Source organism: Vipera berus (assembly GCF_964194415.1).
Source record: "Vipera berus genome assembly, chromosome: 2".
NCBI lineage: Eukaryota > Metazoa > Chordata > Lepidosauria > Squamata > Viperidae > Vipera > Vipera berus.
The window spans coordinates 255,644,435-255,661,608 of record NC_138203.1 but is presented as its reverse complement, the minus strand read 5'-3'; the positions used below and the strand labels follow the sequence as shown (position 1 = coordinate 255,661,608).

General features: G+C 39.0%; 1 protein-coding gene across 1 annotated transcript in view; it reads right to left on the bottom strand.

The window, feature by feature from the left end:
- MAGI1 (membrane associated guanylate kinase, WW and PDZ domain containing 1) overlaps nt 1–17,174 on the bottom strand; it is a 518,120-nt gene that overhangs the window by 7,051 nt on the left and 493,895 nt on the right. The window contains exons 18-22 of the mRNA XM_081315925.1: nt 16,164–16,364; nt 4,801–4,891; nt 4,606–4,666; nt 863–1,006; nt 149–287 (exon numbers count right to left, since the gene is read on the bottom strand). Of these exons, the coding sequence (XP_081172051.1) occupies nt 149–287; nt 863–1,006; nt 4,606–4,666; nt 4,801–4,891; nt 16,164–16,364 (636 nt within the window). The remainder of the gene's footprint in view (nt 1–148; nt 288–862; nt 1,007–4,605; nt 4,667–4,800; nt 4,892–16,163; nt 16,365–17,174) is intronic.

Here is a 17,174-nt window from a genome sequence, read left to right as displayed (position 1 = left end):
TTGTCAAGGTTGGTAAGACATTGGTGGAAAAAGAGAAAAAAAGAAAGAAAAGGAAAAAGAAGAATTCCCCGCTTCAGATCTTGGAGATATATCATTCACGGTGTGATGCCCGGAGCAAGATAAGGAATGTTTTCATAGTTTGACCCACCATATTCCGGTACAGAGCCATCTCCACGTTTGAGAAACAGGCGAACTTTGCGGCCACCATTTTTAATTAGTTCTATGGCTCGAGCGTGCTTCATGTTCTTTGTGGTTTCTCCATTAATCTCCAGTATTTCATCCCCAATCTGTGAAAATAAAATACTCTATGATTAAAGTACAACGCTGGCAGGGAACAACTTCACCTAGAAGAGTCCGAATGAGCTGCCAAAGTACAAAACTGAACATGAGCCAGCATTAACATTTTGAGGTGGGAATATTATTTGGGGGTATTCACATACGGCACATGGCACGCAAAGACTTGAGCCTTTTGGTCCAGAAAATGTTGCACATTTAAGTCTGAAGGTCCTAAGGACTTCTTAGTAAAATTCTACAGATGGAATTATTGTTTAAAAATGTAGCAGTTCCAAAACAAACAAACAAAACATCCTTGCATGAAACACCGTGTCCAAATACAGAGCAATGGCACGTTGAATAGAAGAAAATCAATAATCTAAGCATGCATTTATGTGGGCTAAAAGGCTTTTTCACTTTCAGACATAACAAAAAAATAATAATTTGCTGATGACTTTTGACTAATGGCTTGAATAAGGCCATCTCTATTCTGCATCCAAACAGAAGAAAAAGGAGGAAACTGAGTAGAAAGGATGGCCTGCAAATAAGGCAAAGGAGAAATGGTAGCTCATGTGGACTAGTAACATACCCTCATTTTTCCACATCTCTCAGCGGGGCCATCTTCTGCTAACCGCAAAACATAGAGATCCATGTTATATTCTCGGCCACCTCGCAGACTGAAGCCAAACCCTTTAGCTCCTCTTTCAAGTTCCACAGTGTAAAAATCTTGTTCTGGCTAGAAGAAAATAATAAAATACAATTTGCAACCTTAACCGACAAGAAGATTTAAATTACTTGCACACAAAGACAGAAGAGCATTGGTCCAAATGATCAGGCCGGTACATCACATTAAAATGAACACAGGACATAAAAAATTGAAAATGCCCTAATTTTCAAACCGCTACCTTTAATCTATTCCTTGAAAATTAAATTTAGTTCTTATATCAAAAGCAAGATAGCTCCATTTTTAAAGAAAGAATGCTTATTGCATTGTTTGCCTTGGCATTCTCCAGAACGTCATTGATTAAGTCAGCTGTCCCCAACCTTTGCAGCTTGGTAGCCCCACTTGGGGGGGGGAGAGAAGAGAGGAACCAGGCTGTGTGAGTGACAGACTGGCGTGCCTGGCCTGGTTCTGAATAGGCCATGGCCCGGTGACTGGGCTGCCACTCAGGGGTTGAAGACCCCTGAATTAAGTTGTTCAAATCTGTGTTAAGACCACTTAGAAGTGCTAAAGCAGCTGTTTCTTTCCAAAGTTTTGGTACAATTGTTTGGAAGGTATTCTGGTAGATTAATTGGTATGCCTGTGTGTACACAAACTACATTAGTGCTACCATTGTCAGCAAAGCATATTTGCTCTGTATTTTTATTGTATTTATTTGATCGATTAATTTAAAAGATTTGCAAGGCCACCCAATTTGCAGCACAATTTTTGGGCGGTCATAACAGCACATGCAAACACGCAGACAAACTGAGAAAGCACTCAACGCAGATACACTGAATTTTCTGTGGGACATAACTGCCGTCTCTGTCCTTGGGAGACAGAAGGAAGAACCACAGCCTAGACCAGTGGTTCACAACCTTTTCTATACCCCACACCCCTAGAACGCTTCTGATATAGTCTCGCACCCCTTACAAAAATTCAAAATGACGGCAACAAATTGTGCACATACACTATAATTTTGAAAACCCAAGTTTTCGCACCACCTGGAATACCGTCTCACATCCCTGGTCAGGAACCCCTGGCCTAGACAAGGCTCTGATCAATGAAACCTGAGTCAAAAGGATGGGATGGAAAAAGTATCTGAAAAATGATGTTTCCTTATTCTCTGGAAAATAAAGGCAGAGGAGGGGGATGTACTTCATAACATATAATGAAGTTAAGGCCAAGGTGGTGTAAGAATACTGGAGCACTGGAGGCCATGACTCCTAAGCTGGGAGAGGGGCTCCTATTGATCCCAGGAACAAAACCAGAGCTCTCTGTTTAGAAGAGTGAACAGCTAAGATATCGTGCAGAAGCCTCAAACTCCTAGGCCTCCGGTAGCGGACCTGAGTTTGGGGAAGACACACACTACCCATAAGGCCGAGAAGGGAACTTTTTTTTTTAAAATTGAGAGCCACTTTGGTGGAGTGGTTAAGGAATCAGGCTAGAAACCAGAGACTACGAGTTCTAGTCCTGCCTTAGGCACAAAGCCAGCTTGGGCCAGTCCCTTTCTCTCAGCCCTAGGAAAGAGGCAATGGCAAACCACTTCTGAAAAATCTTGCCAAGAGAACATCAGGGCCTTTCCAAGTAGTGTCTGAGAATCAGACACGACTGCACTGAAAAAATAAATAAATAAATAAAAGGTTTTTTTTAAAAAAAGGAAGACAAAACCTAATAAAACCGATATAAGGTAAAAAAAAAAAAGGAAAAGGAAAAGAAAGAAATCAAAACGGAATGTACAAAAAAAGCAAAAGAAAAATAGAAGAGAGAGAAAAAAAAGATGCAATGAAGTAATTTCCAATCTTCTTTACAGCAATCTTAATTATAAATTTACCTTCTACTCTATGGTTACAACATAACTCTTTCTATTATCTATACTGTGTAATCATCAAAACCATAAATTATAAGCTCATTTTTTTCTGTTTCACACATAAAATTTACAAGGTTGTTTCCACTCAGCAATCATTGTAAGTATTTTCTTTTCTCTGATCAAAGAAATCGACTTAGCCACTTTGTCAAGTTCCATCATCTTCACCCACCATTCCTCCGTTGCATTCCTCCAGGTCAGCCTGAATCTTTCCATCTTTGTGCAAGCAACAATATTGCTACAGTTACCAGATACAAAATTCCATAACTTTTTTCCCACTGCTTATCCAACAATCCCAAAAGAAAACCCTCTGGTGCTAATTGAATGCTAACCTTTAAAATCTTGTGAACCAGTGTATGTATTTGTATCCAGATTCTGTTATTGTAACGCAGGGGTGTCAAACTCAATTTCATTGAGGGCTGCATCAGCATTGCGGTTGCCCTCAGGGGCCTGGGTGGGTATGGCCTGGGTGGGCGTGGCCTACTGGGTGGGCGTGGCTAGAGTGCGTATGGCCTACTGGGTAGGCATGGCCAGCTCTACATCGTTCGCATCAAGGGTGCCTATGGGGGCCTGGGCAGGAGTGGGACAGATCTGAGGGTCTCTGGCAGGAGGAGGGTCTCTGGGCCAGGGCCAAGGCAGTGGGGGCCGTTCCCTCACTGTTTCCAGGATGGCTTCGCGGGCCGCATGAAACCACTTCGCGGGCCGGATCTGGCCCCCGGGCCTTGTGTTTGACATGTCTGTTGTAACGTAAGGTAGGATTAGAACTCGTGGTTTTGCTTTCTTGACCTGACTACCTCAAATGACTGACATCAGCCTTGCAACCTATCATTTATGTCTACCATTTATGGTCCTAGTTTCTGTGGCCATGGAGGACAGTTCTGGACCATTATCTCTGCAGTTTCTCTTTATGGACCTGTCCATGGCTATTATGTCTCCCTTCCCTTTTCTTTCCATCCAGATTGATTATCCCAGGATTCTTCAACCCTTCCTTCCTATGAAATACCTCCAGGTCCTCGTTGTCATCCTATGAATTCCCTCTGTGCTTGTGGGAATGCAGTGCCCAGAATCACACACATTACTCCAGGTGTAGCCACACTAGGTGTAGCCAGTACAGAGGAATAACATCTTCATACGTTGTTTTTCTAATGCAGCTCAGACCGTAGCCATGCTCTTCTCAGATGTGTTTAACAATAAATGCTCCCATCTTGCAGGAGTCTCAGTATTTCTCCCCGCAAACTTTCTCCTGTTCTGCAATCATTTTGATCAATTATGAAGAAAAATAAATATGTTCTGTATTTATTCCATGCAGCAAATTTGCTCTGAATAGGAAAACTACTAGTTCCATGAAAATTGCTAGTAGGAAGGCAAAGTAACAAGCTTGGATAGGTAGAAAGCCATTCAGGGTATATATACACTGTCCTGTGTTTTTATTTCATTAATTTACAGTTTAAAATATAATTTCCTAGTAGACCTAAATATATTCAAGTGTAGTATATTTCTGCAGACCTATTATGAGTAACATAATCCAAAGATATTGTGCTATGTACAAAACTGTATCCTCCTTTCATTTTGATTCATTGCCGCCTGTTACAAATATCTTTTGGGAAGGAACTTCATTAGTATGTATTAAATTAGTCACTAGGATATGGATAAATGATAAATATTGTAAATATTGTATAAATATTGTATACAGAGAGAGGAAGAATATTGTACATTTGCAAGCTGCAACCAATAAACTAAAACTGTGGGAAGCAAATAGCCTTACCTGGGAGGCTGTGGGTGCTTTGAAATCAAACTGGGATTCCTGTTTTGTCTTTGCATTGTTTCTGTTCAAATTAATAATGGAAAGAAGGAGAAAAAAAGAGATCAGATTTATAGGAGTGAAGATACATGAGAAGTATTGAATGAACGTGACAGCACAGCCACTCTAAGGGAGGGGGGAGTTTGTCATTAAACTAACCTGTTCTCCTGTGGCATTTGTTGTGGAGTATGTGTAGTTGTAATTGTAGCAATTTTTTCTGCATTGGTCAATAATGTTGCATTGGAAGATTCTGCAAAATAAAGCAATGCTTTTAGTGCATCAGATTATTCCTGCAATTAGGATATGCACACAGCTTCTTGTTGGCTGAGGTAACCCTTTTGAAGTTATCAGAATACATTTTTCAACACTATTCATGAGGGATTTGTACTAGCTCAGATTTCAGAAATCCAATAACAGAAAACATGCTACTGTATAGAAGTATTTATTTAACAAAACACTGGTAAACACACTGCCTACAAATCTTTACTATGAGGGGATGGAGCAAAAAAAACCAACAACATCTCAATGCAATTATGAAAATCGTAAAAACAATTTCTGTTCTCTCACAGTAGCTGTGAAAAATGGCGTGGAACATCAGATCAAAGCTACAGACTGTGTAGCTGTTTACTTTCCTACTTTAATGTTACCCAATTGTTTAAAAATCCTCTTATTTTCATGGAATGATTTCAATACAGTTTAATATCCTTTTGCTTCCCAAGATTCTAACACAATTTCCCAGGTTTTTCCCCCCTTTATTTCCCATGATCTTGGATTCATTTGCCAACACAATCATTTTAGCCCAAGAGTTCACAGTGACCTATAATGTTTTTCAGTTGCCCCTGTCATGATAATCACATCAGATGTTGTACTGATTTTGATACAATCGCATAGGTCACAGGGACCAATCTGATTAAATCCAAGAAGGGGCAATGAAGATATAGAAATAAATAAGCAGAAATTTCAGTATTAGTCTGTGCTATTCCTAAACCAAAAGATTTGTTTATTATCAAGTCTGTTAGTAATCCAACAAAACAGGCCGACGCTTGCAGTATCACAAACACAATGCTTTCCAATGAGTCTATTCAAGATTCAATTGCTCGTTATTAATTGGGTGAATAATAAGTGCCAAATAAATAATTAAATAAGTGAATTATTATTAGCCAATCCTATTCACAAGCTTCTCAATGCCCATTCCATATTGAGTGTTGAGATAAAATCTGTTTAGGAGATTCAGTGAAGAGACCTTTGACAAGTACCGTACTGAGCCTCTAACTCAACGGTAAGCAAAGTGGTATCCTTCAAATAAGTTAAAAACTCCTATAATTTCTTGTCATTACTAATTCTGGGTATAAACTGAAGGAAAGTGGTTCAAAACACCAGAAGAGCACTAGAGTAACTATTCCTCTCCTAATCTGATTCAATTGCATAATTGCTGATTCAATTGTACAGTTCAGTTAGAAACTACACATACATAATTTAGGCAAAGTGCTTCTTGACTCCTACCTACAATTTAACCTGACATTTAAACCACAAAGATGTTTTAAGATAAAACTACCCAATATCTGCCATCAATGCATTATAGAAAATATGAACTGCATATAGTAATTGTAGGAAAATGTGAACTTTAGCTTGTATCTGAAATTAAATTATCTTAAGAATGTTTGTTGGTCATCTTTTCTTTCAACAAGTGAATATTTGTCAGCCTTAAATTTCTCTCAAATAAATTGTATCCTGAAAAAAAGTTTCTGAACAGTTGAGGGCTTCGTGAAAACAGAACTGTAGTTTTAAAATATATAAAACAAATAGGATAAAAGTTTTAAAGCTGTTCCACACAGAATAATAAGGTAGAAATGTTTACAGTGTTTTACAAAGTTGTAAATGGAATGTAAATTGCTATATCTGGTCTTTCACACTTATATAAAAATATTTTAAGGCTTTCCTAAAGAAACAAACACACACATACATACATACATACATACATACAGTACATACATACATACAGTCAAGTAGATTCATATCTGAATAATCTACACCAGGGGTAGGCAACCTTGGCTCTTTTATGACTCGTGGACTTCAACTTCCAGAATTCCTGAGCTAGTATGGCTCAGCTTGGAAACTCTCCCTTTCCCCTCAGCATGGCTAGCTCAGGAATTCTGGGAATTGAAGTCCACGAGTCATAAAAGAGCCAAGGTTGCCTACCCTTGACCTACACAATGATTAATTTACAAACTGTTAAACGGCTTGGTTCTCCTGAGATTCTATTATGCACTGTTCACAACCCATCTGGGTATGTTAAATACTCAGAATGACCAATCACGATTAGCTTTTGGGCATAGCATCTGGAGATTTCAAGAGTGGAGAAGACTTTTCTAGTGCAATCTTTCAATTCCATCAAGAATAAACTCTTTCTAATATCATTATTCAGATATCAAGCTGAGTAGTAAAGACCTCAAATTGCTCAAGAGAGTGAAATACATCCTTGAGCCCTCTTCTCCAAGAGCTTTGCATTGTTCCCTCACAAAGAACTATAAACTACCTGGATGGATCACATAGAAAAACTTTCAGGTTCCCACATTATGTGTCTCACAATGGCCATTCTGTGGGAAGCCTACAGAGAAGCCAAAACCAAAATGATACAGAAAGAAAGAAAGAAAGAAAGAAAGAAAGAAAGAAAGAAAGAAAGAAAGAAAGAAAGAAAGAAAGAAAGAAAGAAAGAAAGATAGATAGATGACAGATTTTTCTGGGCATACAGTAGTGTTAAGATAACATTTATTTCAAATTATATATCTTGGTATTATCCCTACAGTTTCCAATTCTAAAATAGTCATGGTTTCAAATGTATATTCTTATTGAAAATGCAGTTCCCATTGGTGAGATTCCAGATTAGTGCCAATGATTTTGTTAATTTCTATCGCAACAGGGCTTTCTTCAAATAGTCATAGAAAGTAGCAACACCCCCTTCCCGACTACAGTGTATTATTAACTACATTGTAAATAACCCTATCACAGTCTTTTAAATAGGAGAACAAATGTGCAAATATTCAAAGGGGTGCTTTTCTTTAACAGAGCTCCAGGCAAAGCACTTCTTTGAAGGTGCTTCATGTTGCTTTACTTCAGTCTGCTTTGCAAAGCTTTTAGTCAGTACCATGCAGATGAATTGTTCACGGCCTTCAACCTGCTTGCCAAAAGCTTTTGAAATGCTGCAGAAGAAGATACACATCAGCTTTTGTGAGTGCTACGAAGGATCTGCTATCTTCCTTCCCTGGCATGCCTTGCTCCAAGCTTTGGTGAGCCATACTGGAGAACATCCATCTCAATCATGACCAGACTGTGGCCCAAAGAATCTTCTGCCCAAATGCACTGCCTGTACAGAAGCTTCTTCTGGTTTTGGGGAAGTGACAGGCAGGCGACAGTGAGAAGATTTGAGGCATATAAAATGCTTCAGTGAAATAAATATTTATTTTGATGAAAATAATCATGTTGCCTCTTTAATAGGAATCTTTTGTCTAAATGAATCCAGGTCACTTTGCATAGGGCTACCAAATAGCGTCATGTCACTTTGGTCTATTGTTACAATGCCTTATCAAATTTTGCATAAGTGTAATAAAATTACTTGGAAAAGAAAATGGTTTTTCCCCCCTGATTTTTATAGAAGTCTAAATCCCTACTGCCAACTCTGTGATTACTCAAAGTTAAGTAGAAAAGGTTGTGTATCTGCAATTGTCTACTAAAGATAGCTGGTGTATACATAAAAAGGCAAGAGAACAACTTTGTATGAACCTTCAAAAACTGGATTATTTTACCCATAACAGACAACTCATATTGATGACAATTCTAGATTGAACTGTCATACATAACCTTGAATGAAAGGATCAATCTTTAGAGAAGAATTAACATAGTTTCACTGATTTCTTCATGGATGTATTTGCAGTAGGGTAGAAGATGTATAAGAGAAGAGTATAATTACAAGAGCCAGGCAGCAAATGTAAATCTGAGTTGTTAAGCATGGATATATATACAGTATGGCTCAATGCTCAAATGCACTGCATTTCATCAATACCTTTAATTATTTATTTCCAAATAAAAGCACATCTAGTAAGCATTAATTTATTTCCTCAAAAAAACTCTGGGAGACTAACAATGACAACATAATTTAATATTTACCGTATTAGATTTTAAAATGTCATAGCAGTCAAAAATCAGATAATGTACCTACTAAAGTTGGTATGTCAGATTGCAGAATGAAAAGACTAGCCAACAAATGCATCATCCGATAATATTTCTGGCTTGGGTTCTGTTTTGGGGGGGCATGTCCTCAATTAGGAAACATCTTCCAAAAACTAGAAGATGAGCACCATTTAAAATAATAATTTTTAAAACCACTGTTACAGCTAAAGAAAAACCCTTTAAGTCTCCTTCAATTTGAACAGAAAAACAACATGCTTAGTATAAGGCAATGTGCTTATCAATGACACCGCAAACATCCAGATTGTACCCAGAAAAAAGCAAACTATCTCCCTCTGCATAGACAACTCACAGTTAACAAAAAATATAGCTCCTAAACATACTGGAAGTACATACACCATCCAGAGCTCTTCCTAGAGGGAGATGGATAGTCTAGAACAGGGGTCCCCAACCCCCGGTCCGTGGACCAGTACCGGGCTGCGGCATGCCAGCAACCGGGCCGCACAAACAAGCAAAGCCCTATCCGTGGGATACAAGCAGCACACAAAACCACACACTCTCCGGTCTGCGAAAAAACCTCTCTCCATGGAACCGGTCCCTGGTGCCCAAAAGGTGGGGGACCTCTGGTCTAGAAACATAGAACCAAAATAAATAAATAAATAAAAATAGATTTATTGATGGTATTTTAAACCTCAAAGGATATCAACAATTTTACAAAACTAGAGTCCAGTTCCCAATTCCTCCCTACTGAAAGAACATTGGTTTAGCAATTGGTTCATAACATTTCCCCCCACAGAAATATAGAAATAGAGATGCTGAAATGAGAGTTATTTCCAGAGATATTTAACACAGGAGTGTGTTACCTTCACAGGGACATCTTTTAACACCACAAGTTGCTTTGTGTGATGTGCTGGGTTTTTGTTTTTGTTTTAAGATGTAACATAAGGAAGGGAGAGTAGGCCTAACCAGGAGCAAGTAAAAGAAGGCAAAGCAGAGAGAAGTCTACTAAATATATGTAGCCAACAAGAGTAAAGAAGTATTGATCAGGAGTGAATGGCGTGGCCCTGGGCCTCTGAAGCTCAAACATAAAAAAAGTACAAGATGTTAAATTTATTTGATTAGTTTTTCCTCTTTTTTTGTACACTATTTTTTTCTTCTTCTTTGTTGTTGTTGTTAATGTGGAACATATGCTTTTGTTTTGTTTCATTTGGTTGGTTGGTTTTTCTGTTTGTATTTTACTTTGCATGATAAAACAATAAATAATATTTTTAAAAGTACAAGATTCTTTCAATTGTCTATGGAGATTCTCATTCATCCAGGTCATGGCTGTCCCCAAGGTACTTTTTCAAAAGGCAACTGGACTTTGTTTTTCCTTGAAGACATTTCGCTTCTCATCCAAGAAGCTTCTTCAGTTCTGAACTCCAGTCAGAACTAAAGAAGCTTCTTGGATGACAAGTGAAAAGTCTTCAAGTTGCCAGTTCAAGTCTAGTCGCCTTTCGAAAAAGTACCTTTGGGATTCTTTTACTCTGTGATACTTCCCATGCATAGAGGTTGTTTCCCCCCTTTTTAAATAAGAAAAGTAAAGTTGAGATTTTAAGAGCTTAAAATATCATATGAAGCAAGTCAGGGGAATATTGAGTGAGTCGCCATAAAGTTGTTGATACTTGACAACATATATTAAATAAGGAAGGCATAAAATAGTGGAGAGTGGATACTAAAATGGATATCTGTCAATCAGCTTCCTTTCGGGGAAAGCAACCAGATATGGATAGCAGAAACAGAGGAAGAATTACTAAGAGAAGGAAAATAAAGGGTGCATTTAAAAAAATATATGAAAGGAAATATAGCTGAAGTTAGTTTATATCAAGACTATTCCATGTATTGTACCTCTCTTTAAATTTCCCTCTCTGCAAACCATCCTTGTTCCCATTACAGGTTTCTGTGCCGACTCTTGTTCTTTAAATGTCTTTTTTGTGACACCCCAGCTTTCTCTGTCTTCCTCTTTCTCACAGCCCATTCACTCTTTCTTCATATACTTGTGCAACTTCAGTTCTCTTTTGTATTGTTCATTTTTGTATGCAAGCCACATCCATTCTCAACTCTTCTCATTGGAGCATGCACAATTCTTAGTACCCATTTCCACAGCAGTTCAAATAGCTTTGAGATTCTGCTGACATGTTCCACAACAAAGTGGCCCAAACCCTGCTCTTATATACTGCCAATTTTGCTTTTTTTCAATAAACATTCCCATCCAGGCATAGACTACATACTCTCCACCATCTATCATTATTTGTATATTTCATAATGTTTCCATTTTCCATTTTTATTAAACATTATTTGAAGTCATCACAAAGATGCTTTTTCAAAAGGCAACTGGACTATTTTTTCAAGGAAGAAGACATTTTGCCTCTCATTGAGGAAGATTCATCACTTGTGAATGTGGGTGGATGAAAGGATAGATTTCCACCCACCATTGCAACTGATGAAGCTTCTTCGATGAGAAGCGAAATGGCTGCTTCTTCCTCAAAACAAACAAAAAAACAAACAAAAAAACAGTCCAGCTGCCTTTTGAAAAAGCACCTTTGAGACAACTATGACCCTCCACACATACACACACACCCTGCCCCGAGGCCTGGAGACTCTAGGGGATGTGAAACAGTGAGGTAGTTCCATTAATATTAAAATCCCTTAGTCTTATTAGTTTTCTGTAACTTTTTTGATAGTTTTCTAGTACTTTAATATTTGTTAATAATAATTATTTTAGATATTTATTATTTTAGTTTTGTAGTACATCCCCGAGTCACTTGCTTGTGAGATTTATTTATTTTATTTATTAAATTTTTATGCCACTCATCTCCCTTATATGGTTACTCTGGGAGATAAGATGAGTGGCTATTTAAATTAGATAAATAAAATAAAATATACCTTACAGTTGCAGGCAAAGCTTGTTATCCTTAGTCAAATGTATGTTTCTGGGAATTTCTAAGTGAACAGAAGCTGACACAAGTATGGACTCAATTTCTTTCTACAAATGGGAATGCATATTTATTCTTTTGTGTTGTTGTTTATACACTCAAAATTAGAAAACAATTAACGTGATAGGTTTGGACATACTCTGAGTTAGTACTCTATATCATTTACTTTGGCAATAGAAAACAACTTCTAAATATTTTCGATAACCAGTGCAGGGTTTAGAATGCAATATTAACTCACTAACTCACTGCTCATTGCCAGGAGCTCAATCCTGACTGGCTCAAGGCTGACTCAGCCTTCCACCCTTCTGAGGTGGGTAAAATGATGACCCCCATTGTTGGGGGCAATAAGCTGATTCTGTAAACTGCTTAGAGAGGGCTATAAAACACTGTCTAAATGCTAAATGCTATGCTATTTATTGCACAGTTTAAAAAAGCAGCAATGAATGACAAATTTCAGTATCTGTCAAATTATCACAATTTTTCTTCCACCCATCTTGCAGACTGGAGAGATTGTACAGAAAAGGATTACAAGAGTGTGAGTAGCACACAATGGGGAACACACAGCAAAAGGAATGTGCTAGCAATCACCTAGGATAGTGGTGGCGAACCTGTGGCACGGGTGCCAGAGGTGGCACTCGGAGCCCTCTCTGTGGGCACACCTGCTGTCGCCCAGCCCCACCTCCCCCTGCAGCCCTCTCCTCACCATCAGCCCCTCCAGAGGAGAGTCGCCCATGAGTGCAGCCCATGCAGAGTGTGGCCCGCGTGGAGGACATGGCAGCTGGGCAGCGGGGACAAGACTCCGCCCTTGCACCATGTCACGTGCAATTGTTGCTGTGGGGCACGGGTGGAGGGTGTGGCTACCATGGTGCTGGTGGCCCGCTTGGGCGATCTGCAGCAGGCCGTGGAGGCGGTGGGTGGCCCTGCAGGTGGACGGGGTGGGGGGCAGAGCAGGTGGGGTGGAGCGGGGGTGGGGGGTGGTTTTTGGGCATTCGATCTCTAAAAGGTTTGCCCTTACTGACCTAGGAGCTACAAGCATGCTAGACAAATAGCCAATACATTCCTTCTGATGTGCATTCCCCATTGTGTGCCTGTTTACTCTCTTGTAAACTCTTTCTCCCCAGTGAATGTAAATACAAACAATTCTCTTCTTGCTAACTATCCCAATGCCAGGGTGAACATTTTTACTCTTACTTCTCATTATATCATTTGGTTTACCTAACAAGTAATTTGGGCTCTCAGACAATAATCTGATATTATTTGTACACACACACACATACACACACAAATACACACACACACACACACACACACACACACACACAGAGAGAGAGAGAGAGAGAGAGAGAGAGAGAGAGAGAGAGAGAGAGAGAGAGAGAGAGAGATACACAAACACTCACACAAATATTCCTGACTGCCATATCACATCTATCACAGGGGTCCCCAACCCCCGGTCCATGGACCGGTACCGGGCCACAGCATGCCAGCAACTGGTCTGCACAAACAAGCAAAGCCCCATTCGCGTGATGCAGGCAGCACACAAAACCATTACACCCTCCGGTCTGTGGAAAAACCTCTCTCCACGGAACCGGTCCCTGGTGCCCAAAAGGTTGGGGACCTCTGATCTATCATATACCTGATGGCAGCAACCAACTTTCAACTCTGTAAATGCACTAAACTATCCCCAGCTCAAAACTATTCACTTTACCATGCACTGCTTCTGAATCAACAAAGTTGCAATTAGACTTTTTTCCCCCCAAGGAACTGCTGAAAACCAGAAATCTGGTTTGGACATTCCCTGCTTGACCTGAAACTGCATTGCACTTCCCAAATTTGTCACTAGTGCCCCTCCTAGTGCCCCTTTGTTAACAATTCTACCAAATTCAAACATGCTTAGCAAATTGATACCCTACAATATTTCCATTCACTCTTGCTAACCTCCCCTAAGGGAATAATAATGGTATCTCTCCTATTATCAGACACAAATGCCTTTTTCACATTAAAATAGTCATATAGTTACTCCATTACTATTGTTTCCCTAGAAGTAAACAATATGAACTGTATGCATATTTAACATTTCTTCAATTACATCATCTATATTCATAGCCTTACCATTTTTCAACATTCTCATAGCATGTATGACTTCTTTTTCATTTTTACTTTGATAGTAACTTTTATAGCATTCATTTAACTCCATTCTTGACATTTTCACTACCATTCCCATGTAAAACCTTTAAAGTACTAATTCTAGCATCTGTTGTTTTCAAAACATATGGCTGAACAGATCTTTTTTTCCCCAAACATATACTCACCAAAAGTCAACATTCTCAATTATTTCTAGGCCTCTGACTATCCCAATTAGTTGTATTACTATACTTTCTTGTCTGTCCATGTGTATCATCCTCAAAGACTCAAACTTTCTTTAGAATGTTGCACAGTTTCTCCCTAAATCCATCTCTGTTTTTTTCCATTATAACAATGGAGCATAACGTGTTACCATTACCTCGTAAAAAATAAAAACAAATTTAAAACAATACAAATTCATATAAATATGGTCACTGAATAGAACTATTGCCATGGAGGTTAATAGTTCCTATCGTATAACAAAGCCCCACCCCCAACATAGATAGCACCAATTCATAGGTTCTCAAAGATGTTGTAGCTGACAGACAGCATTGGAGGGCAGAGTTAAATGCATGACCAGTTCAGAGTCCTTGCATTGCCACAAGAGATCCAAATCCAGTCCCCCCTTGAATTGTTGACCCTCATATAGGGCCAATTTAGTGCTAGCTGTTAGTTGACCCGATTCTTATGTATAGGCATGAGCAATAAATATTTCTGAGCTACAACTCAACCTATGGTTCTGATCTTTTGAACCTGATAGTAGCTCTTTAATTCACAACTACAATTTCCTTTTCCTTCATGTATTAATCAGTTTCAGCAGCCCAAGATCAGAAACCTTCATTCAAACTTTATTATAATCATTCCCTCACTTTCAGAAAGACCAAAATACTTTTTTCCCTTTCCTTTCCTTTCCTTCCCTTCCCTTCCCTTTCCTTTCCTTTCCTTTCCTTAACTCATGTTCTTTACCATATCCTCCATGAGGGAGATGGGTGGTTAAAAGGATAGAAAGATAGATAGATAGATAGATAGATAGATAGATAGATAGATAGATAGATAGATAGATAGATAGACAGACAGACAGACAGATAGATAGATAGACAGATAGATAGATAAATAGATAGGTTTACCTCTCTTACCTTCCATTCATATTTCATATGGTAAAATCAGAATGGCCCCCTAGACTTTAACCTCCAACCCAATTGGTCTATAATCAACTGAGGTTTTCATATAATGCATAATAAGACATAGCAAATAGCACTCAGACTTGTATACCACTTCATAAGGCTGTTAGATTAAGGCCCAGTTTCCACCTCCTCTTCATCAAAAGACAAAATCAGCAGGGTGATAAGAAGATAAAGGGTTGACTACATTAGCAGACTTAATTGCACCCATGTTTTACTTCATGGATAATGAGAGTAATAGGCATAAAAAGCAACCATAGCAGTAATAGTTTAGTATGTGTTGGGCCAATATGCCACAGACACAACCCTGAGACTAACTTGCAAATCAATATACTATTACGCACATCACACAGCTAGGAAGCATATGCAATGTGTTAATACACACACAGGATACATGGATGCTCATACCAATCGGAGGGAGGGGGGAATCAAAGCTGTAAAGTATTGTTTTTTTTTTAACCTTTGCTCTCATCTGTATACAGAAAGAGATACTTCTTTCAAACACTACATCTGTTTTTCTCCATAAAAGTAGCATGTTTTCTCCCATGCCCCAGCATACAGGTAGTCCTCGACTTACAATGAAGTTACGATGGACACTCCGAAAGGTATTTATGACCTGGTGCCAAAGCTACAACGGCTGCCCTCCCTGCAGTCACAGGGCAGCATTTGGGTGCCTGGCAAATGGCCCACATTTACGGACATTTGCCGTATCCCGCAGTCACATTTTTGCTGGAAACCGATGTTTACTTCTGCTTTGCAGCAAAAACCTGGCTCATAGCAAACAGTGGTTTTGCTTAACAATCGCAGCACTCACTTAGTGACCATTACAAAAAAAAGTCCCAAAATCGGATTGGTCATGTGATGAACCGCATTACAACAATCACAACGTATGGCCACAATTGCCAGGCTCAATTGCGGTTGTAAGTCAAGGACTACCTGTGCACAGAGAGAAACGAGAAAATCAGGGGGAGAAGAAGGCAGCTCAGACCAATTCAACAGCAATAACCATGTGGCATTGTACGAAAGAGGCTAGGGGTGAAAGAGAGAATGTATACTTTACCATCCCCTGGAATTATGCGCAGAGTAACCATATTTCCTGCTTCTTTAATTAGGTTGACGATGTCCGAATGTGATTTGTTGGTGATGGAGCATCCATTAACGGCCAATATCCGGTCTCCGACTTTCAGCTTCCCGCACCGGTCTGCTGGGCTCCCCTCAATAATCCGACCTATTTTGTGAGGCATGGCCACACATGCATTGCCTGCTTTTGAATTGATTTTTTGTTTTGTTTTTGCGCGTGTGCATTTTTTTTAAACAAATTGTTTAAATACGTTGGGAACATGGTGAGAGGGGGGAAAGGAGAAAAAGGGTTGAAAAGGGAAAGAGAAGGTTAAGGGTTAATTAATTAATGCATCAAGCAAACGTTATTAAAGGAGAGCTTTGCTGCCAGTGTTCAAAACATTGGCAATTGACTCGGTGAGTGCAAATATTAGAAATATGCTAATCAGCATTTCCTATGCTTCTAGTAGTGCTTCCCTTCTGTGCACAAAGCATCTTGTTACATCACATAGTACGTCTGAATGGGATGCCACTGTGACCAGCAGCCCTCAGAATAAAATCTCGAAGGATTCTACTTGTAAATCTGAAATGATTGCTTGGCAGCCCAACCCACTTGGATTTTCCTTGACCCCAACTTTCGTCTCATCTTTATCTTAGCCAATGATGGTCAAAATCTCTGCCAATGTTTTGTTCTTTCTCCGTTTTGAAAGACAATCACTGTATTGCCTACCAAGGAATGAGTTTTCTCTTAATTCAAACTAAGAAGGATAGATTCTACAAAAATAACTTCAGCAAGGATAAAAGCAGTGGGGAATTTGGAGTTTCTACTACAATGAATAAAGGAACTAATTGAGGCCAGGAACAAAGCCACTAAATATGGACCAAGGGGGAATAAAGAACTTTCCAAAAATGCTTACTTTCAACATACCGTAATTTAATATAAACTGTCAACAGAACAAGTGGGAAATCTTAAAGATACCCCAAATAGCTCAAGAATCTAAATACAGGTAGT